This window comes from Furipterus horrens, unplaced genomic scaffold (assembly GCF_987537825.1).
Source record: "Furipterus horrens unplaced genomic scaffold, mFurHor1.1.pri manual_scaffold_10, whole genome shotgun sequence".
Classification (NCBI taxonomy): domain Eukaryota; kingdom Metazoa; phylum Chordata; class Mammalia; order Chiroptera; family Furipteridae; genus Furipterus; species Furipterus horrens.
Genome location: NW_028327180.1, coordinates 36,822,381 through 36,843,434, shown reverse-complemented (window position 1 = coordinate 36,843,434; position 21,054 = coordinate 36,822,381). Strand labels below are relative to the sequence as shown.

Sequence of the window (21,054 nt, the reverse complement as noted above, 5' to 3'; positions counted from 1 at the left end):
TCCACTGAGCCACATCAGCCAGAGCACAAAAGCAATTTTAAGAAGGAAGTTCATAGAAATACAGGGTGACCTTAATAAATGAAAAATCCCAAATAAACAATTTAACTGTACACATAAAGGAACTAGAAGAAGAACAAACAAACCCATAGTGAGTAAAAGTAAGGAAATAGTTAAGATCAGAGCAGAAATAAATGAAATAGAAAAAAATTTTAAATAGAAAAGATAGATAAAACAGAGTTTATTCTTTGAAAAGATAAACAAAATGAGCACATTACAAAAAAAGAAAGTTATAGGTCAATATCCTTGATGAACATCGATGCAAAAATTCTCAACAAAATATTAGCAAACTGAATTTGACAATACATTAAAAGAATCATACACTACCACCAAGTGGGATTTATCCCAGGGATGCAAGCATGGTTCAATATCTGTAAATAAATTAATGTAATACATTAACAAATTAAAAATATAAACTGTATGATCACCTCAATATATACAAAGAAAGCATTTGACAAGATACAACATTTATGATTAAAACACTCAATAAAATGAGTATGAAGGAAAGCACCTCAGTATAATAAAGGCCACATATGACTAACTCTCAGCTAATATACACAATAGTGAAAAATTGAAAGCTTTTTCTTTAAGGTCAGGAACAAGGCAAGGGTGCCAACTCTAACCATTGTTATTCCACATAGTAATTAAAGTCCTACTAGCCAGAGCAATCAGACAAGAGAAAGAAATAAAAAGCCTCCAAATTGGGAATGAAAAGCAAAACTGTCACTATTTGCAGATGACATGATTCTGTATAGAGAGACTCCAAAGACTTTAAAACACTGTTATAAAATAAATATAGTAAAGTTCCAGGATGGTACATGCAAAAGAGTGAGACTAGACTGCAGTCTGACACCATACACAAAAATTAACTCAAAATGTATTAAAGACTTGAATATAAGACCTGAAACAATAAAACATAAAGAAGAAAATACATGGACTAAATTTATGGACATTTGTCTCACTATTTTTTTAACTTAACCCCAAAGGCAAGGCAAATAAAAGCAAAACTTAAAAGCTTTTTCACAACCAAAGAAATTATCAAGAAAACAAAAAGGCTGAAGCAGCTAGAGGAGCTTGAGACCTTCGCCCATTGTCCTTTACAAGATTACAAAGGGTCTTAATATCTGAGATGGAGGGATAGTTATTTTTTACGAACCATGGGTATGGACTTGGTGGGGGGATGTTGGGGGAGGGAGATACTGGGTGGAGGGGAGTAAAGGGGAAAAAATTGGAACTACTGTAACAACATAATCAATAAAATATACTTAAAAAAAAAAAAGGCAATGAACAAAATGGGAGAAGGTATTTGCAAACAATACCTCCAATAAGGGGCTAGTATCCAAAATATACTTTAAAAAACTCATACAACTTAACACCAAAAAAACCCAATCCAATTAGAAAATGGGCAGAGGACCTGAGTAGACAGTTTTCTGAGGAAGACATATAGATGGCCAAAGGTACAAGAAAAGATGCTCGCTCAACTTCATTAGCTATTGGGGAAATGCAAATCAAACCCACAATGAGATACCACCTCACACCCGTTAGAATGGTGGTTTTCAATAAGACAAGAAATAACGAGTGTTGGAAAGGAGGTGGAGAAAAAGGAACCCTCAGACACTGCTGGTGGGAATGTAAACTGGTACAGCCACTAGGGAAAACAGTATGAAGATTCCTTTAAAAATTAAGAATAGAGCTACCACATGAGCAGCAATCCTTCTGGGTATCTACCCCAAAATTTTGAAAATGCTTAGTCATAAGGATATATGTATCCCTATGTTTACTGTAGCATATTCACAATAGCCAAGACATGGAAACAACCTAAGTGTCCTTCAATAGATGATTGGATAGAGGTGTGGTACGGAATACTACTCAGGCATAAGAAGGATGAAATATTGCCATTTGCAACAACAGGAGTGGATCCCGAGAGTATTACGCTAAGTGAGATACGTCAGATGGAAAAGGACAAGAACCATATGTGGGATATAAAACGAAGAAGCAACAAATGAACAAATAAAGCAAAGAAAGTCATTGACACAGACAACAGAATTGCGGTTACCAGAGGGGAAGGGTGATGGGGGAGGACAAAGAGGGTAAAGGAGGTCAAATATATGGTAATGAAGGGAGACTAGGCTTCTGGTGGTGAGCCCACAATAGAGTATACAGATAACATAAAGTTGTACACCTGAAATTTATATAACGTTGTTAACCAATGTTACCCCAATACATTAAAAAAAATTTTTTTTTAAATAGCATGGCACTGGCATAAAAACAGACACAGAGCGATAGAACAGAATAGAGCCCAGAAATAAATCCTTGCTTATGTGGTCAATTAATCTAAGGCAAAGGAGGAAAGAATATACAATGGGATAAAGACAGGCTCTTCAATAGGTAGTGTTGGGAAAACTGGGCAAATACATGCAAAAAAAAAGAACCTGGACCACTTTCTTACACCATATACAAAAATAAACTCAAAATGGATTAAAGACTTAAATAGAAGACCTGAAACCATAAAACTCCTAGAGGAAAACAGATAGTAAACTTTTTGATGTCGGTCTTAGCAATATCTTTTTGGGTAATGCCTCCTTGGGCAAAAAAAAAAGAAGAAAAACAAATGGGAATACATCAAACTAAAGTTTTTGGACAGTGAAGAAAACTACCCACAGAAAGAGAAGACAACCTACTGAAGGTGAAAAGATATTCACCAATGATACATCTGATAAGGTATTAATATCCAAAATATATAAGGGAAAATAAAAAAAGAAAAGCAACAGAAATGAAACAAAATAAAAAATATGTAAGGAACTCATGCAACTTAACATTGAATAGATAAATAAATAAATAACCAAACAATTCAGTTAACAAATGGGCAGAGGACCTAAGTAGACATTTCTTCCAAGAGGATATGCAGATGGCCGACAGACATATGAAAAGAAGCTCAACATCAGAGAAATGCAAATTAAAACCACAATGAGATATCACCACACACCTCTGTCAGAATGGCTATTATCAAAAAGACACCAAAGTAAAACTGTTAGTGAGGATGTGGAGAAAGGGAACCCTTGTGCACTGTTGATAGGAATGCAGATTGGTGCAGCCACAATAGAAAACAGTACAGAGGTTTCTCAAATAATTAATGATAATTGCCATATAACCCAGTAATCCCACTTCTGGGTATTTATCTAAAAAAACCAAACACCAAATTGAAAAGACACATGCACCTCTATGTTCATTGCATCATTATTTACACTAGCCAAGATGTAAAAACCACCTAGGTGTCCATTCATAGATGAATGGATATAGAAGTGGCACATATATACAATGAAATGTTACTCCCCAATAAAAAAGAATGAAACCTTGCTATTTGCAACAACATGGATGGACATGTATGTCCATGAGTTTTATGGAATTATGGGTACTGTGCTAAGTAAAATAAGTCAGATAAAGACAAATACTGTATTGCCTCACTTATATGTGGAAGCTAAAAACCAAAATAAAACAAAACAAAATAAAAACAGAATCACAGATATTGAGAACAAGCTGACGGTTGCCCAGGGGGAGGGTGTAGGGAATGGGAATAAAAAAATAAATGAACAAAGAACCCGTATAAATGACTCATGGACAAGGACAACGGGGAGGGATATGATTGCGGGAGAGGGGGTGGGATGGGTGGGGGAGAGAAATTGGGGACAACTGTAATTGAGAAACCAAAAATAAAAAATAAATAAATAAATAAAATAAAATAAAAAATAAATGAAACTATAGAAGCATTAGAAGGAAAGTGGGTGAATTCTACTATAACCTGGGTATGTACAGCAGGTAGGTATTGTGGCCTACTGTGTACAGAAAGCATACACAGAACTCATGCTGTACACACCATAAAAATCCCCCAAATCAAGAAAATAAAGAGAAACAAAATAAGCCAAGTTAAAAGATCAGTCAGTGGCCTTTGGGATAGAAATTTGTATGACAATGAGTTGAAGTTCTCCATATAGAATGACTTTCTACCAAAACCCCAAAAGACCTAAAGCTCTGTAGAAAAACTAGCAAAAGTTACGGACAGTTCACAGAAAGGGAAAGACAAATAAAACAACCCTTAAGCACACAGGAAGATGCTGACCTGTTCCAAATGAGAAGCAAACCTGATGGCTGCCTGGGGATGCAACTGGTGGTGTGTTTAGGAATGTACCCCAGCGGGGAATAGGTGTCCCTCAAGGAGTCGCTGGGCATGCAGCAGAATGCAGGCCCTTAGCGCTCTGCCTTGTCCAGTGCCAGGTGTCCCTCTTGCAGAGGCACGAGTAAAACCACCAAGACAGAGCACCTGGCACTGCACCCATGGGTCCAGGAAAAGAGGAGTAGGGCCGGCATGGGGCACAGTTTTTGGCATGTCTTTGTTTTGTATTGGGTTGGCCAAAAAATTCATTTAGCTTTTTCTGTAAAATAAAAAACACATGGTTCACGTTCACCATAACTTTTTAAAAAGGTTTTATTTTTACTCTTAGACATAGGAGAAGGGAGGGAGAAAGAGAGGGAGAGAAACATTGATGTGTAAGAGAGAGAAATTCATCCATTGCCTCTCACAGGCCCCCCCCAACTGGGAACCTGGTCCAGCAGCCCAGGCATGTGCCCTGACCAGGAATCAAACTGGCGACCTTTTGGTTCTCAGACCAGCACTTAATCCACTGAGCCACACAAGCTAGGGCTCACCAATAATTTTATTGATTTGGATATTTTGAGTATTTCATCTATCTTCCACATGGTATAACAATGATTTTTCTCAATTAATGTCTCAATTTGATCACTGTCAACTTCAACTGGTCTACCTGACCATGAAGCATCATCCAACGAGAAATCTCCAGCACGAAACTTCGCAAACCACTTTTGACACATTTAATCAGTCACAGCACCTTCTCCATACACTGCACAAATCTTCCCCATTTCAGTTGCATTTTTACCTTTCTTGAAATAATAAAGCATAATATGCCAAAAATGTTGCTTGTTTTCTTCCATCTTCAATATTAAAATGGCTACGCAAAAAATCACCAATTTTGATGTTTTTTAAAAATGCATGCTGATATGACAGCTGTCACAATACAACCTAATAAATTTGTTTTGAATGAAGTTAAAGACAACTAAGCGTTACTAGAGTCATCTTACGGAAAAAAACAAATGAACTTTTTGGCCAACCCCGTATTTTAAAAAGAAAACGGAAGGATATAGCAGGAGAGAACCAGGTGATGAAACAGGATAGAAGTTGGAAAACTTCTAGATATATGTGGTTTTTAAAACTTGACTTTGGAACTGTGTAAAGATTTAAATGATTATCTAATAGAGGTTACCAGGGGCTGGGAGAGGGGAAGGAGAAGTGAGGGGTCACAGGCACAGGTGTCCTCTTGGCATGTTGGGAATGTTGTGGGATCAGACAGTGGTGATTGCACAACTCTGAATATACTAAAAGCCACTGAATTTTATGCATTTTTTTGGTCTGTGAGGTGTATTCTATAAATGAATGAATGAATAAAAATCATTGCCAAATACAATGAAATGTTCTCTATGATGTTAACCACAGCACCTGTTTTCTAGGAGGCCAAGTCTGTGAATAGATCCCCCACCTCACAGCGTCCCTGGCCCTGAGCACAGGGCCCCTTCCTTTCAGCCTCATCAGACTCCCCTCCCCATCCTCATCACCTTTCCTCAGGCTGAATGTCATCTTCTCCTCCTCAGGGCCTTTCCCTGGCTGTACCCGCCACCTGGGACACCCACAGATTCACATCACCTCAAAATGTCCTCACTAGCCCCGCCCCCACTCCCATCCTTCCCAAAGCTTCTCCCTCTGGACCTCCCTGAGGGCACAGAGCAGGGCTCACGGACTTGTTCAGTAACTGCTTGGTGAGTGTTGTGGGTGAATCATGTCCCCAAAAAGATATGTTGAAGTCCTGAACCTCTGGTACCTGGGAATGTGACCTTACGTTGAAACAGGGTCTTTGCAGGTGTCGTTTGTTAAGATGAGATCACATTGGAGGAGATGGGCCCTAAATGCAATGACTGGTGTCCTTATAAGAAGAGGATAGGCATACACAGGAAGACAGCCAGGCCATGTGACAGGAAGACAGCCAGGCCATGTGAAGACAGAGGCAGAGATTGGGGTAACACGTCTCAAAGCCCAGGGACACAAATGACTGACTGCTTGCTACACCAGAAGTCGGAAGCAGGAAGGAGCCTCTGTAGAGAACACAGCCCTGTGACACCTTGGTCTTGGATATCTGGCCTCCAGAATGTGAGAGACTAAATTGCTGTTGTTCTAAGTTATCCACTGTGTGGCCATTTGTCATGGCTGCCCCAAGAATCTTGCCCAGTGTCACACAGGCACTGTAAGGAACAGAGCTGGATTGACCCGACAACCCCCCTGGGCTGACCGGCTCCAGTCTTCCTTTCCTCTGCCTCCGCCTTCTGTCTAACACAGACCCCAAAGAGGGTAAGTGGAATCAAGCAGAGGGCATGGGGACTCAGGATGGTTGGGGCATTATGGGGGGGTGTAGGAGACAGAGGTTCACGGAGAGGCCCCTGGTGTTGTGCACAAGTCTAGCTCGAGTCCTTCATGCTGCAGTTGGGCCAGCCCATCATCATCTCGGGAACTGGGAGCCCAGTAGCAGGGAAGTCTCAAACCCCACCCAACTCAGAGGGTCCCATGGCCCTGCCTCACCTCCCGCAGGGGCCCGTTGAGCTCTCCCAGGATGCTGTCCTCATCGAACATCTTGCCCTGGTAGCGGTGCTCATAGTAGTCGTGGATTTTCTGTCGGAAGTCAGCAGGCAACTTGTGGAAGGACATGTACTGCTCCACCTGCTTGTACTGTAAGGGGGTGAGGTGGGGGCAGGTCAGTGGCTACTCAGGGAAACCCAGCCTCAACCCGAACGGGGCTTCAAGGTTTAACCACAACCACAATAAACGGCACATCCAGCTACATCTGAATTTCAGATCAACGGCAAAAACGTTTTAATAAATGTGGATCCTGTGCAATACTTTGGACATGCTTATGCTAACAGAAGTTATTCCTTGTGTCCTGAATTGTATCTGGCAACCCTACCCCTGACAGCTTTACTTCACGCCCCTAAGATGCTGCACTCCCATCTCAGAGGCTCTCAACTCTGCCTGTGACCTTGGCCTTAGGATCTTTCTATAAACCAGGGAATGTGGGCACCAGGCAGGGGTGCCAGGCCCTGCTGTCCCCAGGATGGTACGTACCCCCAGGGGTGCCCCAGCCCCACCCAGCCACAGCTGCCCTGAGCTCAGCGGAACCCGTGACGGTGGGTGGCAGCACCAGCTCATGTTTGGGTGTGAGGCTGTGACTTCCAGACAGCCGGGGCACCTGGCACTGGGCCCAGCTGACCCAGCTGACCCGACTAGTACTGCTGGGGGTGCTCATAGCTACCCAGCTGGGGTCCGCCATCAAGTAGCAGTTCAGGACAGACAGGGGCAGCCTGGGTGTGACAGCCAAGCTCACCCTTGGCCCTTAAAGAGGGAAACTAAGGCACAGGGGAGACATCAAGGGCAAACTCCCAAGAGTGCTGACCTATGGAGCCAGTGTCTGCTCTCCCTCAGCCCTTTGCAGTCCTCCAGCCTTGGACTAGCCCCATGGAGGCTTCCCCAACCCTGAGGCCAGGTGTAAGTGGCCAAACATCCTTGCTTCCCCAGAGGCCTCTCCCATACACCTGGCTGACCGGCATGTCCTCAAGTGACCCAGGTCCTCTTGGACCCTGCTCAGTGCCTTCCCTGCCACAGCCCCTCCTGAGCCAGCCCAGAAACCCCAGCATGAGTTCACCTCCTAGAGAGGTCTCCCTTCATCCCTATCCCCCAGGGAGCTCCCTGATGATACATGGACTGGCCCTGCCCTGTTTGGACACCCTGGGTCCTGTACCCCTCCTTGGCATGTGTCCCCTCCAGGCTCCAGACTTCCCTCTAGGGTCCCCATACAACCCCCACATGGAGCTGGGGGAATGATAAGGTAGCACCCCCCCAGACCTTTTCCTGGTACTGGCGCCTCGAGGAGTCCAGCGACTGGATGAGGGCAGTGGCGTGTCCGATGAACATGGCGTAGCAGGTGGCTCCCACAATCATACTCAGCATCGTCAACCAGATGTCAGTCATGCTCTCAGGTGCCTGCCGACCATACCCGATGCAGAGCATGTGGCTCATGGCCTTGAAGAGCGCAAAGGAGTACAGCTCGCTCCACGAGTGATTCTGCAAGGCCACAGGTGTGCAGGTGGGCATGTGCTCACAGCCCCAGGGAGGGAGCTCCTTGACACCAAGGGCCCCACCTGCCTGTCCTCCCCCAGGCATCCAAGGTGGTGAGCTTCCCATGTCCAGAGATAATCAAGAGAAACTAAGACTCAGGCAGGTGATATAACGTGTTCACATGTCACAGTGAGTCAGAGGTGAGGGCAGGTCTGGAGCTACTTCCCCACTTTACTCCTGGAGAAAGTGAGGATCAGAGGGACCAGAGTGTGGCCCTGGGTGCTCAGGAGCCCCCACCCTTTTGCAGCCTCTGAGCAGAGTATCTATAAGAGGATGTGAAAGTTCCAGGGCCCCTGGGGATGGTGAGCTGGGGACACCAGAATCTGATCAGAGGGGCCAGAAGGGTGGAGGCGTCGGATGGGGCCAGGAGGACCCCGCCCCCCAACCCAGTCCTCAGTTGACCCTGCTGCGGGAGGGAGGCAGTGGGGCCCCATTCAGGAAACAGGACAGCATGCCTGGGTGTCCCGCCAGACAATGAGCTGCCTCAGCCGGACAGCTGTGCCAGGCTCCGGGCTCGCGCCTGAGGATGTTCCCTTTACTGCCTCTCGCCCGTCAACTCCCTCCCTCACCCTCCCGCCTAGCTCCTGCCCAACTGACTGCATCCCACCCCCACATGCGCCAGAGGCACAGCACTCCTGGGGCGAGAGAAAGGCTCCTTGTGGTGCTAAAGAGCACCCAAGACTCGCTCTTTTCAATTGGCATCTCAGCCAGGTAGCAACTGATGACTGGGTCTCCACGGAATCTCTCTTATGGCCCATGATGCCATGTTTCCACTTGTCTTTTGAATAAATTATGTAGATAAGAAAGTGGACTCAATCGGAAAAAAAAAAAAAACAGTAAGCAGATGATATTATGTCTGGGTGACAAAAGTTGTCATAGTCACTGCCATGATCAAGGAGCTGCCTGTTCCTTGTCCCAGGGGGGCGTTACCCTAGGACGCAGCTGGGTGGGGCGTAGCCCAGGTAGGCGTGGGCTAGGCGTGGCACAGGGCGGGGTGCTCACCACCATGCCGTTGATCGACACCCAGCAGTTGCGAGGGAAGTCCTGCAGCATGGGCACCAGGAACTGCAGGCAGCCGTCCCAGTGGCACAGCAGCAGCATCATGCTGATGAGGTTGCAGATGCGCATGACCGCACTCGCCAGGTCGTAGGTCATGTGGAAAATCTGGGGCGTGGCGGGCGCATGAGGTAAAAAGGAGCCCCGCCCCTTCCCGCGGTACCCAAATCCCCTCCCAGCATCCTCCACTCCTCGGAGGCCCCGCTTCGTTTCTGGTTAATGAAATGTCCTGAACGAGAGTACGTGGTCCCTGCGCAGCTTGGTGCCCCAGAGAGCCCCCATTTCTGTCTCCTAAGACCACCGTCCCTTCCAACAACCGGGTCCCCGCCCGCTTCCCTCATTGGAGCTTTCTCGCTGCCCTGGAAACTGGGGGTGACATCGCTCGGCATGGGCAGTCCAGAGGTGGTCCTGACTTGGAGTAAGGGGCATGAATTCGCTTTCCTGAGCCTCAGTTTCCCCATTGCCAATGGAGCTGTGGATTCCTCCTCGTATAGGACAGAATGAAGGAAAGGGGCGCGATGTGTCAAGGGTCCACGCTGTGTTTTCCGCAAGCCCAGTTCACGGCTCCGCCCTGTAGAGGCCCGTGCGACCTTGCCCGGCAGTGCCCCCACACCATGACCCAATTCTATTCCCTATGATACAGGCCGTTCACTGCAGCCTTTGTGATCCCACTCCAAGGCCCCTCAGGACCCCTCTCCTGTGCCTGTAATGCAGCTTTCCTTCTCCTTGTGGCACCGCCTCTGGACCCTCAAAACCCCACCCTGAGTCTCCCATTGTGGCCCCACCTGGTTGGTCCTGGTATCCTCAAAGCCCCGCCCCTGCAGCCACGACCTTGCCCACAGCACCCCTCAAGCCCCACCCCTGTAGCAATGGCCCCACCGACAGTGCCCTCAGGCCCCGCCACTGCTGCCCCTTTTGCGCCCTCACCTCCTCCCACTGGTGAATGTAGCGAATGAGGCGCGAGAGGCGCAGCAGCCGCAGCAGGCTGAGGATCTTGGTGAAGCGCACAATGCGCAGGGCTCGTGCCGTCTTGTAGACCTCAGAGTCGATGCCTTTCTCCACAATGAGGAAGATATAGTCCACGGGGATGGAAGACACGAAGTCCACCACGAACCACGTGCGCAGGTACTTTTTCTTGATCTTCTCAGGGTCCAGGATGATCTCTGTGTTGTCCTCGATCACGATGCCCGTGCGGAAGTTCAGCACCAGGTCCATGAGGAAGAACGTGTCCGAGACCACGTTAAACACAATCCACGGGGCCGTGGTCTCGTCCTTGAAGAAGGTGATGCCCACTGGGATAATGATGAGGTTTCCCACCATGAAAAGCAGCATGGTGAAGTCCCAGTAGAACCTGGGGGGAGGTGTGGGCATCAGCCCCAGAGCCCTCCCCCATGCACTGCTCTGCCTGGCCTGTTGTCCCTACTGTGCACATGCACCCTCAAGGGCCAGCCCAGATCTCTCCTCCTGCAAATCCAATCTGAGACTTTGGCCCAGGTCATGACTACTGTGGACTCTGCCTCCAGGAAGTCCTCCCACCTACCTCCAGACAGAACCTCACAGCTTGCTGGGCTCCCCAGCCCGAGCCCTCCTGCTGACCCAGTTCTAATCTTCCTTCAGGAAGAAGCTCCAAACCTCACAGAACCTAAGAGGTTGCCCCAAAATTGATTAAATTGGTTCCTCTTAACCAAAAAGACCCAATGTGCAAGCACAAGTGTGAAGTCCAAGGGACAAAAAAGGAGGAGACAAGCAGAGAAGAGCCAGAGAAGTGGGGAGTAGGGGTGAGGGTTGGCATGAGGAGCATGGGTGGCAAGTTCAGTGGGGGCATCCAGGTTTGGAGAGTGCAGGGTGGGAGCTGGACACGGCAGCTTGACATCTGGGGGTTCAGGGCACCAACTCCATCCAAGCAGCTCGGTATCCGTGTGGAGCACTGGCTATACTTCCATTTCAGAAAGCACCCTTGGGGGTCACAGAGAGGGAGGCAGCAGGGAGAAAGAGGCAAAGGCCAGGTGTGACCAGAGTAGAAGGCTGAGACTGTGGGAGTAACTTGAGCGACAGGATGGACATCTCATGTGATAAATATGCCTTAAAAAGTAATGACAGGTTCCTTCCATTGCCAAATACAATACCTCAAAGTCAATTCCCAAATTCCACCTGGAAAGTACTCTAAGAAAAAGGCCTGTCCACTCAAGGAATACCTCTTGATGGCCAGGCATGGTGTTCTGAATAAAGTATTCATGAGGACATACAGACAAGAGAAAGGCCACATGGAAAAATTGTGGCCCCACAGCAATCAAGAAAATGTGAATCAAAACCACTCTGAGAGAGAACTGTCAGTTCAAAAAGTTAAACTGAGTCACCATATGCTGCAGCAATTCCACTCTTAGGTACCCAGAGGATTGAAAACAGGGACTCAGACAGGTGCCGGTATTTCCATGTTCACAGCAGCACAATTCATAACACGCAAAAGGTAGAAACAACTCAAATGTCCATTGGTGAATAAATGTGGCCCATCCACACACTGGAATATTACTCAGTCAGGAAAAGGAGTGAAGCACTGACACCTGCTACAACATGGATGAACCTTGAACACAGGATGCTCAGTGAGAGAAGCCAGACACAAAAGGACACACAGTGTGTGATTCCACTTATGTGAAATGCCCAGGGCAGGCACATCCATAGACAGGAAGTGGATTCATGGTTGCCATGGACTAGGGAGTTTCTGTTTTGGAAAATGAAAATGTTCTGGACATGGATCAGGTGATGGGTGCACAACACATTGTGATTGTATGTAATGTCACTCAACTATACACTTCTAAATGAGTAAATGCCAAAGTTTATGTTTATATATGTTAACATTATAAAAGAAAAAATGCGGAAGCTTGGGGTTCTCAATGATAAAGAGATGCCCCAGATCAGGGGTCTGAGCCCACACCCACTGTCTAGATTCAGGCAAAGGGTGGTCTCAAATTTTAAACAGAGAAAATTATTTGATTTTGCCTTTAATGTTGAGGAGAGCACTCATTCCCAGATCATGTCAACCCTTTCAGGTGTCTCAAGGTCTTCAGTCCCCAGGCAGGTGTGTGCAGGGCTCTCCTGTAGGACCAGTGCTCTCCCTATCATGGCTGGAGTCCCCATGTCCACTCAGGGAAGGTTCCATCACATGTAGGCGGAACACTGCCCTGGAGGACCCTCAAAGCTTGCAACTCCCTGGGCTCCTCCAGAATGGACAAAAGAAGAGACTGAGGTTCCCAGTGGCTGGAGGGACTTGCCCAAAGTAGCACATAAAAACAGCTGTAAGCCCCCAGCACTGGTTTGGCTGCAGTGAGCTCCCTATTTTGGCAGCTGCCGTAAATTGGATCCTTTCTAATGGCACTGTGAGAGCTATTAACACCACGCCTGCCGGCTGGTGTTCCACGCCAGAAAATTGATCCCAAGGAAACTGTCCAAGAGGAAGAGAAAAAAATTAAAAAGTTATTTACACCAACATATTCACAATAGCTCGGCCTGCGAGAGCCAAAGGCTGGAAGGAACCCAACATCTAACACTGTGGTGGCAGCAGCCAGACCTGGCTGACACCCACTTCTTCTGCCCGCTGGCAGGTGTCACTTTGGGCAAGACCTTCCAGCCCTTGGGAACCTGTCTCTTCTATCCATCCAGGAGGAGCCTAGGGAGTAGCAGCCTTTGAGGGTTCTCCTGGGCACTGTCCTGTGATGGAACCTTCTCTAAGTGGACATGGGATCCCAGCAGTGATGGGGAGGGGACTGGTCCTGTGGGAGAGCCCTGAACAAACCTGCCTGGGGTGGGGATGAAGACCTTGAGAGAACTAAAAGGGCTGAATTGATCCGGGGTGGGTGTTAAGGGCAAAATCAAATGACTGCTAGAAATTCCAGACTGACTTTTGCCTGAATCTAGATAAGGTGTGGGGCTCAGGCCTCCCATCTGGGGCACCTACTCATCCTTGAGACCCCAGGGCACAGCACCTAATGGAATTGAGAGGCCCACCTGCCTGCTGCCTCCAGTCTCCACTCCCAATACCCAGAGCATTCACTATAGAGCTCCTAATCCCACCCCAACCTCTCTGGAATGAGACCTGCTCCCCCCATTTGGGGGCACATGCCCTAGTACAGAGCAAGCAAGGAGGAGTAACTGAGAAGGCCAGGGGGCCTAGAAACCACCATGGCCTATAAACTATCTAAATGGCCACAGAGTATGAGAGCATCCTTTTTTACCCCCCTTTTTTACTGGATTTATTGGGGTGACACTGGTTAACAAAATTATACAGGTCACAGGTGCACAATTCCACAACACATCATCTGCACACTGTATTGTATATTCACCACCCCAAGTCAAGTCTCCATCCATCCTCATTTATCCACTCTTTACCCTCTTCCACCTACCCTCCCTCTTCCCAGCAATCCCCACACTATTGTCCGAGTCCATGAGTTTTCACCCTACACACACACACACACACACACACACCCGTAATAAGGACATCCTTGACAGGTAACTTATCAGACAGTCTCTCCTTTTATTCCTGGGGCAGGAGTGGGTACAGGTACTACACTTCCCACTGACAGACCAGAGAGGTGGCTCAGCCAGGAAGTTGAGGTAAGGAACTAAGACCCAGTCCTGCCACCCCCGGGGCCTGTCCTCTGTCTACTGTCCTGCTGTCTGGCGACTCCTCCTGAAGGCCCTGAGCCCCAGCCCCATCACATGCTGTGTACTGTCTCTCCATTCTGGGTGATGTTCCCTGGGCTTATGAAGCATTAGAGCAGAGGGCAGGGGACTGAGGAGGGGATGATGAGAAGGATGACCCAGCACTGTGCACAGGGCATCTCACCTGCTCTAACCTGCATGTCCTCAAATTGACCTGGATCCTTGACCCTTGTCTTTTCCAGCCAACCTGGTCCCCCAAAGGAAAAACTGGGTAGAGGAACTGAGTGGAGGGTAGAGGAATCCTGGGTATCTGCCCCAGCACCCCTACCTTTTCCTTGCCCTGTCCACCCCCTTGGGCTGTGTAGCATAGGGCTAACTGTCCTCCTTCTCTGAGACCCAATGCCTCACCCACCCAATCCCGGCAGCTCCTTCCTCATTGGGCACCCCAGGGACCACTAAAACACAGGGATCACTGGGACATCGTCAGGCAGCCAACAGAGGCTGGTGCATGGTCAGCCCTCAACTACCTAGCACCTTCAATGACCACAATTACATCCTGTGTTTTAAAATCTTCCCTAACAAATAACAGTGGGGCCCTTACCCCACCCAGATCCTGGCTATTCCATCCAGGAGGGTAGTGGGTGGACTGGCCAGTTCACACCTTGCTCATGGAGAGAGAAAAGCAGGCCAGAAAGACTCAGCAACAAGGACAGGATCTTCCATGGAGTGAAGAGCTCAGCAGCAATGACCCCGGCCCCCAGGCCCAGCTCCTCAGCTCCAGTGCCCTGTAGATGAGAGAGAGCCTGGAACTCTCTCCCAGGTGCACCCACATGGTCTGGTGACCTCAGTGGGGCCCTGGTGGCTAGCCCCACCATGAGATCAGTCCTCCTCTAGCAGCTGCCCAGCTATTCTCTTGGCTCAGAGAAACCAAGGCACAGCAAGTATTAAGTGACAGGACCCAGGCAGCCAGACTTTCCAGCAAGAGTTCAGCTGAGGCCTCATAGCTACTGGTCCGGGACCTTGTGAACAAGGCAGCTGGCTCCCTCCCTCCAGGATGTGAGAATCCAGATCTGGCAAATCTGAGGGATTAGGGGCCAGATCGGTGATTAAGGGTGAGCAGGGGATGGAGGATTAGGGGCCTGAGCCATGGATGTAGAGAATGTAGTTACAGAGAGGTGGAGAGGCAAGTGTCAGGGACTAGGAAAGGGAGGTTCCTGTTGGGGAAGATGCTGGATTCCCAATTTATCCCACGACAGGGAAGATTGTGGGGCTGATGGTGTGTTAGGCCCTGAGCACACACTGTGAACAGACAGACCTGCCCTCCCTCAGAGCCCCCAGCCCAGGAAGGGGGACAGGTGTTCCACATAAACAGATAATGAAAGGGATGCTTCAGAAGTGCCACTTCAGCCAGGGTGATCAGGGAGGGCTTCTTGAAGGTGGTGGCATTTGAATGGACAGTGAAGAAGCTACTTGGTGGAGTGTGGGAGACATTGCACCCTGGCAGATAGAGCAGCAAGTGCAAGGGTCCTGTGGTTGCAGTGGGGTTTCCCCTTTCAAGTCTGGCTGGGTGGCCTGGGGCTGGAGCTGAAGGAGTAGAGGAGGTGAGAGGAGATGATGGGAGAGGGCAGGAGCTGGGCTCTGTAGGGCCTTGGGGGCTGTGGCAAGGGGAGGTTTTATGTGAGGGGGAAATAAGGACACATGTGTACACCGAGATGCCTTGCTGGCAACCAGATGGCCAGAAAGTGGACAGAGAGAGGCATCCAGGCAGGAGATGGGGTGACTTGTGCCGGTTGAATTTGGGGTACGTTTGCTGATGCAGGGAAAGTGTGGCAGTGTCTGGCCTGAACAAGCGAGTGGCTGAGGAAGTCCCCTCCCATCCCTGCCCTGAGAGCATTCCCCTGGGGAGGCTTGGGGATTTGAGATTTTTAAAGAAGAGAATTCAGGGACCAGAGATTTGAAATTCTAGCAGGAAATCCCTGGAGTGAGGAGAGAGGCTTCAGCCAACTCCAGCTCTGATCCTTTCATAAGGACCATGGAGTTCACTTCCTCCCAGCTTGGGGGCCTTGGTCTCAATTCTCCCACCTGGGAAATGGGTTTTTCCACTGATCCTCCAACTCTGAGTGTCTTCATGTTGGGTCTGGAGTCAGGGAAGCCCTCACACCCTACTCTGGATAATGTGGGGTTTATTTCTGTGAGCTAATGTAGGGATTTGCAGAGAGAACAACCCCACCACCACCAATCCTGATCTCTCACTAATCCTCCAGACCATGTGAAGCAGGGAATAGGGGCCTCTAGTCCTGTAGGGTTCTTCAATTCAGCCTCCTCTACTACCACAGTCTGAGGGACCCCAGAGGAGGTGATGCAGAAACAGGTCAGCATCCACAGGTCCTGGCTTAGTAGAAACTCCTCTGAGGGTCAGAAAAGGGACCAACTCATCTCTTTCCTCTTGTTCCAGGCCCTCCAGTGGTAGACAGTTCAGAAACTTTGAACTGAATATCAGCAGCAGCAGGAAAGACTCCAGTCAGACCTCAGAGGCACTTAGATTTAAGAATAAGATGAATGGCTGCAAGGAAGCCACTTGCCCAAACTCTCTAGGGAGATGAGGACTCTGCCCCCAGGCCAGAGCTCCCTAGATCTGCTCAGCACCCAAGTGTGACCTTCAGCGAATTCAGAGATGTCCTGGGCACCCATTGTGACAAGGACCTCTACAGACCTTCATGTGCAATGGCAGTGGGGCTGAGGGGCAAAGAGGCAACACCAATGAAAAGGCAGCTTCCGAGCATCTGGGCAGCAGACACAAAACCGGTGGGAAACAGCAGGGTGCATATGCTGAATGGGGTTCTGGAGGAAGTAACTCCTGAACTGGGAGTTGAAAATCAGGAGCACTGGGGTGAAGACATGTGTGGAAGGGGTACCAGCTTGTACAAAGGCTATCACTCCACAGGAAGGAGAGGAGAAAGGTGTGAGATTTTGAGGCCTGGAGAGATGCTGGCATGGCTGTGAAAGCCAGACATCCACTTCCCTTCATACCACCACCATATCGCACTTGGGCAAACTAAGCAGGGAGCTCCAGAGAGGACTCAAGGCCATTGTAGGTGGCACAGGGCCTTGCAGCAGACACGTTCCTCAGTAAGGTCTCAGCTGGGACGCCTCCTTCCGGCAGAACTGTGCAAGTGCCCTCCTCCCTGGATGCTCTCCAGCAGCCCGTGCAGAACGAGGCAAGCCAGGGCTTGCCAGATGAGTACCAGGCCAGTGTGCAGGAATGGGCTCCACTGGCAAGCAACGAAGTCATAGCTCAACGAAGTGGAGACTCCGTGGCACTAGGTAGGGACCCTGGGAGCTGGGGGCAGCCTCTACCTCACCACCCAACTTTCCCCTTCTAATCAGAAGAGTGTGGACACAGACACCAATGGGGATGGTCTCTGCATAATTGGTGTTTGAGGACACAAGGAGGCAAAAGTGGAAAAGTGGATCTAGAAAGGGCCCTCCCCACTGCTCTGTGAATGGTTTTTATAAAACTTAGAGAGAACCCACGGTGCACCTCCAGGCACCTCGAATATCTTGAATAATCCCCCAAATGCCTTTTCCTCCCATGTCTTCTTGGCCTGTGCAGGATGTGGCCAGAGGCCAGACTGCCCAGAGATTAAGAGCATGAACACAGGGGCCAGCCTGCCCAGGTGTGAATGCCTAATTTGCCCCTGACTAACTGTGTGGCTTTGGGCAAGTGACTTCACCTCTCTGTGCCTCACCTTTGTCATGTGTAAAATGCAGGTAGCTGCAGCACCCACCTCACAGCTGACATGAAAATTGAATCAATCTTTGTAATGTGCTCCCACAGCACGTGGCCCAGGAGGGGCTCAGGAAGCATTGCTTTGGTTACATGCTTGAGGTCTGTCTCCATATTGAATCAAAAGGGTCTAGAAGGGGCACAGTTCCCAAAGCATGAGGGTTGTAGAGGTCCTGTTGCACCCCAGCTTGGCAATAGCCTAAGTTTTTCAATTTGACTGTGGCTCCCCTAGTCCCAACTACAGACCACCGCCCCCCCCCCCAACTTGCTCATCCCATTTTACAATTTATCTGACTAGCCCAGACCTCATGGCCTGCCCAGGATCCCACAGGCAACTGTGCTCAAGGGGTACAGGATGGAAACCCCAACTGCTCCTCCCAGTACCTCTCAGCCAAGCCCCACTTTACCCCTTCTGCAGGAAAGGGATGCCTAGGACCACCTGTGTGTTGGAGGGAATGGGGGGAGGTTACTTTCTGCAGCCATCTCCCCCTGATCACCATGTCCACGATACACCTTTCCAGCCAGCTGGCACTAGCTCCCTGTTTGACAGACTGGAACATGAAAATTCACAGCTGAGACCCAGGCTCTCCCAGTCTGGACCACCTACACAGGAATGCTGAACCCCCATGCAAATCGGGACCATTTAGAAGCATCTTATCTTGGTGGCTCCTGGGTGCCTTCCCTTCCTCACCTTGCCTCTCTCAAAACTCAAGCCACCGATCAATGTTGTATTCACCTCCCAGGGAAGGTCTGAGGGGTGAGGAGTTGAAATCCCGGACTTTCTTCCAGCTTTGTCTCAAACTTGTGTACCCCCGGGTCTCATTTTCCCCAGCTGTCAAGTGGAGACCCCGGACATGGTGGAAGAAGGTGAGTGGGTGGAGTGGGGTAGGAGAACCTCTTCGTGGTGAAATCTAGCAGACTCCGAACTGCGGCTATGACGCTGTCCATGGTGCTGAAATCGCGCCCTCCCTGAGAGCTGGGGCTGGGCGGCCTGGATGCGTCCCACGTGGACCCCACTCACATCCTGCACACAACTTACAAAGATTGCCCACGTGTGCACACCCACCTGGGCACACGCGTACACACCTCATCTTCCTCTAACACATACCAGTGACCCACTTCGCAGATACACCCCTAGGAACATGCTCCTCCCATTACTCCTTCCTCGCCACCAGGACCCCCACCCCCCGCAGTCACACGCTCGTGATCACACACACGGTCTGCAGTGATATGCACTCTCAGGCCACAGAGCGCACGCCCAGGAATAAGAACGGCAATATTACAGGTCTTGTTGGGTGGTCCTAGGCTTCCTCTTAGCTGCAGGAGTAGAGTAGGCACTGTGGTGACCCTGCTGCGCTCGGCCTCGCTCTCAGCCTTTCCACGCATCAATCAACCGGTTTAATTCCTACCAACATCTACACACCCACTGACACATGTGCACACCCAAGCAGCTGGGGCTGATGAGGCTTAGAGAAGACACAACCGGGGGACCTCGGGATGCTCAGCACTATCTCCTCGCGCAGTACCCAGGCTTGGGGAAGGGACGCGCCTCCCTGCGGCGTGGAGCGCAGGTGGAAATCGTAGATGCGGGCCGTGTCCTCTTAACCCTTTCTCCGCCAGCCTTTCCAGGGTGCGTCCTTCCCAGGCGAACTTCCTTCCTCCTTCCTTCCGCTCCGCCGCCTCCCCGGCGCCCACGTTCCCCTCTATTCGTCCTCTCCGTCCCTCCGCGCTCAGACCCTGGTCCTGCGGCCCGTGACGTGCGCCCTCCCGGCAGGGCGGGGGATGTCTAGGTGCGTGGGAGGGGGAGCGTGAGGGATACAGCAGTAGTCTGTGCGAGCCTCCCAGCGCCCCTCCAAGGGCGGAGTCTCGCGCGCCCAGGTCATTTCAGGCAGTTCCCGGACGCGCCCGAGGTCAACCAGGGGCCCCGAGGTCACCTGCGGGGCGCATTGCCCAGCCCTCCCAGAGGCGCTACAAGGACGGTCCCCGTGTAATGGCTCGCTGTGACCCCTCCGCGCCGGCCCGACCCTCCCGGTGCCAGTACCTGAAGTCGCTGTACGGGTGAATGATCCAGGCCCCGGCCGACTTGACGCGCTCCTGCTCGCGCTCCACGGCCTTCTGGCTGCCGAACATCCGCAGCGAGAACTTGTTGACGCCCGGCTGCAGGAGCGCGCCGAACTGGCGCTGCATGAAGCTGGCCTGGCTGCCGCGCGGCTCCCCGGCCGAGCCCGCCTCTTCGCTGCCCGCCTCGTCCGCCGGGCCCGGCCCAGGGGCCGAGCCCGACACGGGCCCCGCGGCAGCCCCGCGGCATGAGAACGACACCTTGGGCCCCCGCGCCGGGCCCTCGGGCCCAGCGGGGCTGCACTGCGGCTCGCCGCGCCCGCACTCGCCGTTCGGGCTGCCCTTGGCTGTGCTCGCCGCGCCCGGAGTACCGGGACGGCCACACGAACTGTCGCGGCTGCGGAGCCGGGCCCGAGGGCCGCCCTCATCCGCCGCCTCCGGGGGCGCCGCCTCAGCACGGGGCGGCTGCTGGAGGGGCGCAGGCCCGGGGCCAGGAGGGGGCGCGGGCGGCGGCGGCGGCGCCGGCTGCTGCTGTGGGGGCGCGGGCGGCAGCGGCGGCGGCGGCCCCGGTGTGGGGGTCGCTCCCGGGCTTTCCCCGGGCCGCCCGCCGCCCCCGCGCGCGTCCATGGTGAGGAGGCGCCGGGGAGTGCGGAGCGGAGCCGCCGCCGCCGCCGCCGCCGCCGCCGCCGGCCGGAGCCCGAGGGAGGCGGGGGAGGCGGGGGTGGGGCGGGGCGGAGCCGCGGGGGGCGGAGCCTGGTTCTCAGGGGCTGGGCAGGGGCGGCAGTCCCGCCTCTGCCTACGCCTGCTGCTCGCCTCGCCCAGGCTCCGTGACCGGGAAACTGAGCCCACGGGGTCGGGGACAGCCCAAGGTCACGCGGCCCAAGACCAGAGAGATCCGCTCAGGCCTCTTCCCAGAAGTGGAAACTAAGGCCCGCGAAACGGAAGGACGCGCCCAAGGTCACCGAGCTCAGTCGCAGGGCCGGAGCCTCTGCGCGCGACCTTGACTTGGCAAGGGGCCTTGGGTTTGTCTTTGTTCATTGCTCCCGGCAGGGCGGTAACCGTTGCTGTGTGGGACACGGAGAAGTGGGGGCGTTCCCGTGCCAGCCTCTTCTTCCTACGGGTTTGAAGATTTCCATAATAAAAGGCTGTT

The 21,054-nt window shown here is 51.2% G+C and overlaps 1 protein-coding gene across 1 annotated transcript in view; it reads right to left on the bottom strand.

Annotated features, from left to right (window-relative positions):
• HCN2 (hyperpolarization activated cyclic nucleotide gated potassium and sodium channel 2) overlaps window positions 1-20,563 on the bottom strand; it is a 28,387-nt gene extending 7,824 nt beyond the window's left edge. The window contains exons 1-5 of the mRNA XM_090289087.1: window positions 19,888-20,563; window positions 10,331-10,754; window positions 9,350-9,511; window positions 8,075-8,293; window positions 6,758-6,904 (exon numbers count right to left, since the gene is read on the bottom strand). Coding sequence (XP_090145213.1) covers window positions 6,758-6,904; window positions 8,075-8,293; window positions 9,350-9,511; window positions 10,331-10,754; window positions 19,888-20,531 — 1,596 coding nt within the window. The 5' untranslated portion in view covers window positions 20,532-20,563. The remainder of the gene's footprint in view (window positions 1-6,757; window positions 6,905-8,074; window positions 8,294-9,349; window positions 9,512-10,330; window positions 10,755-19,887) is intronic.
• Window positions 20,564-21,054: the final 491 nt, after the last annotated feature.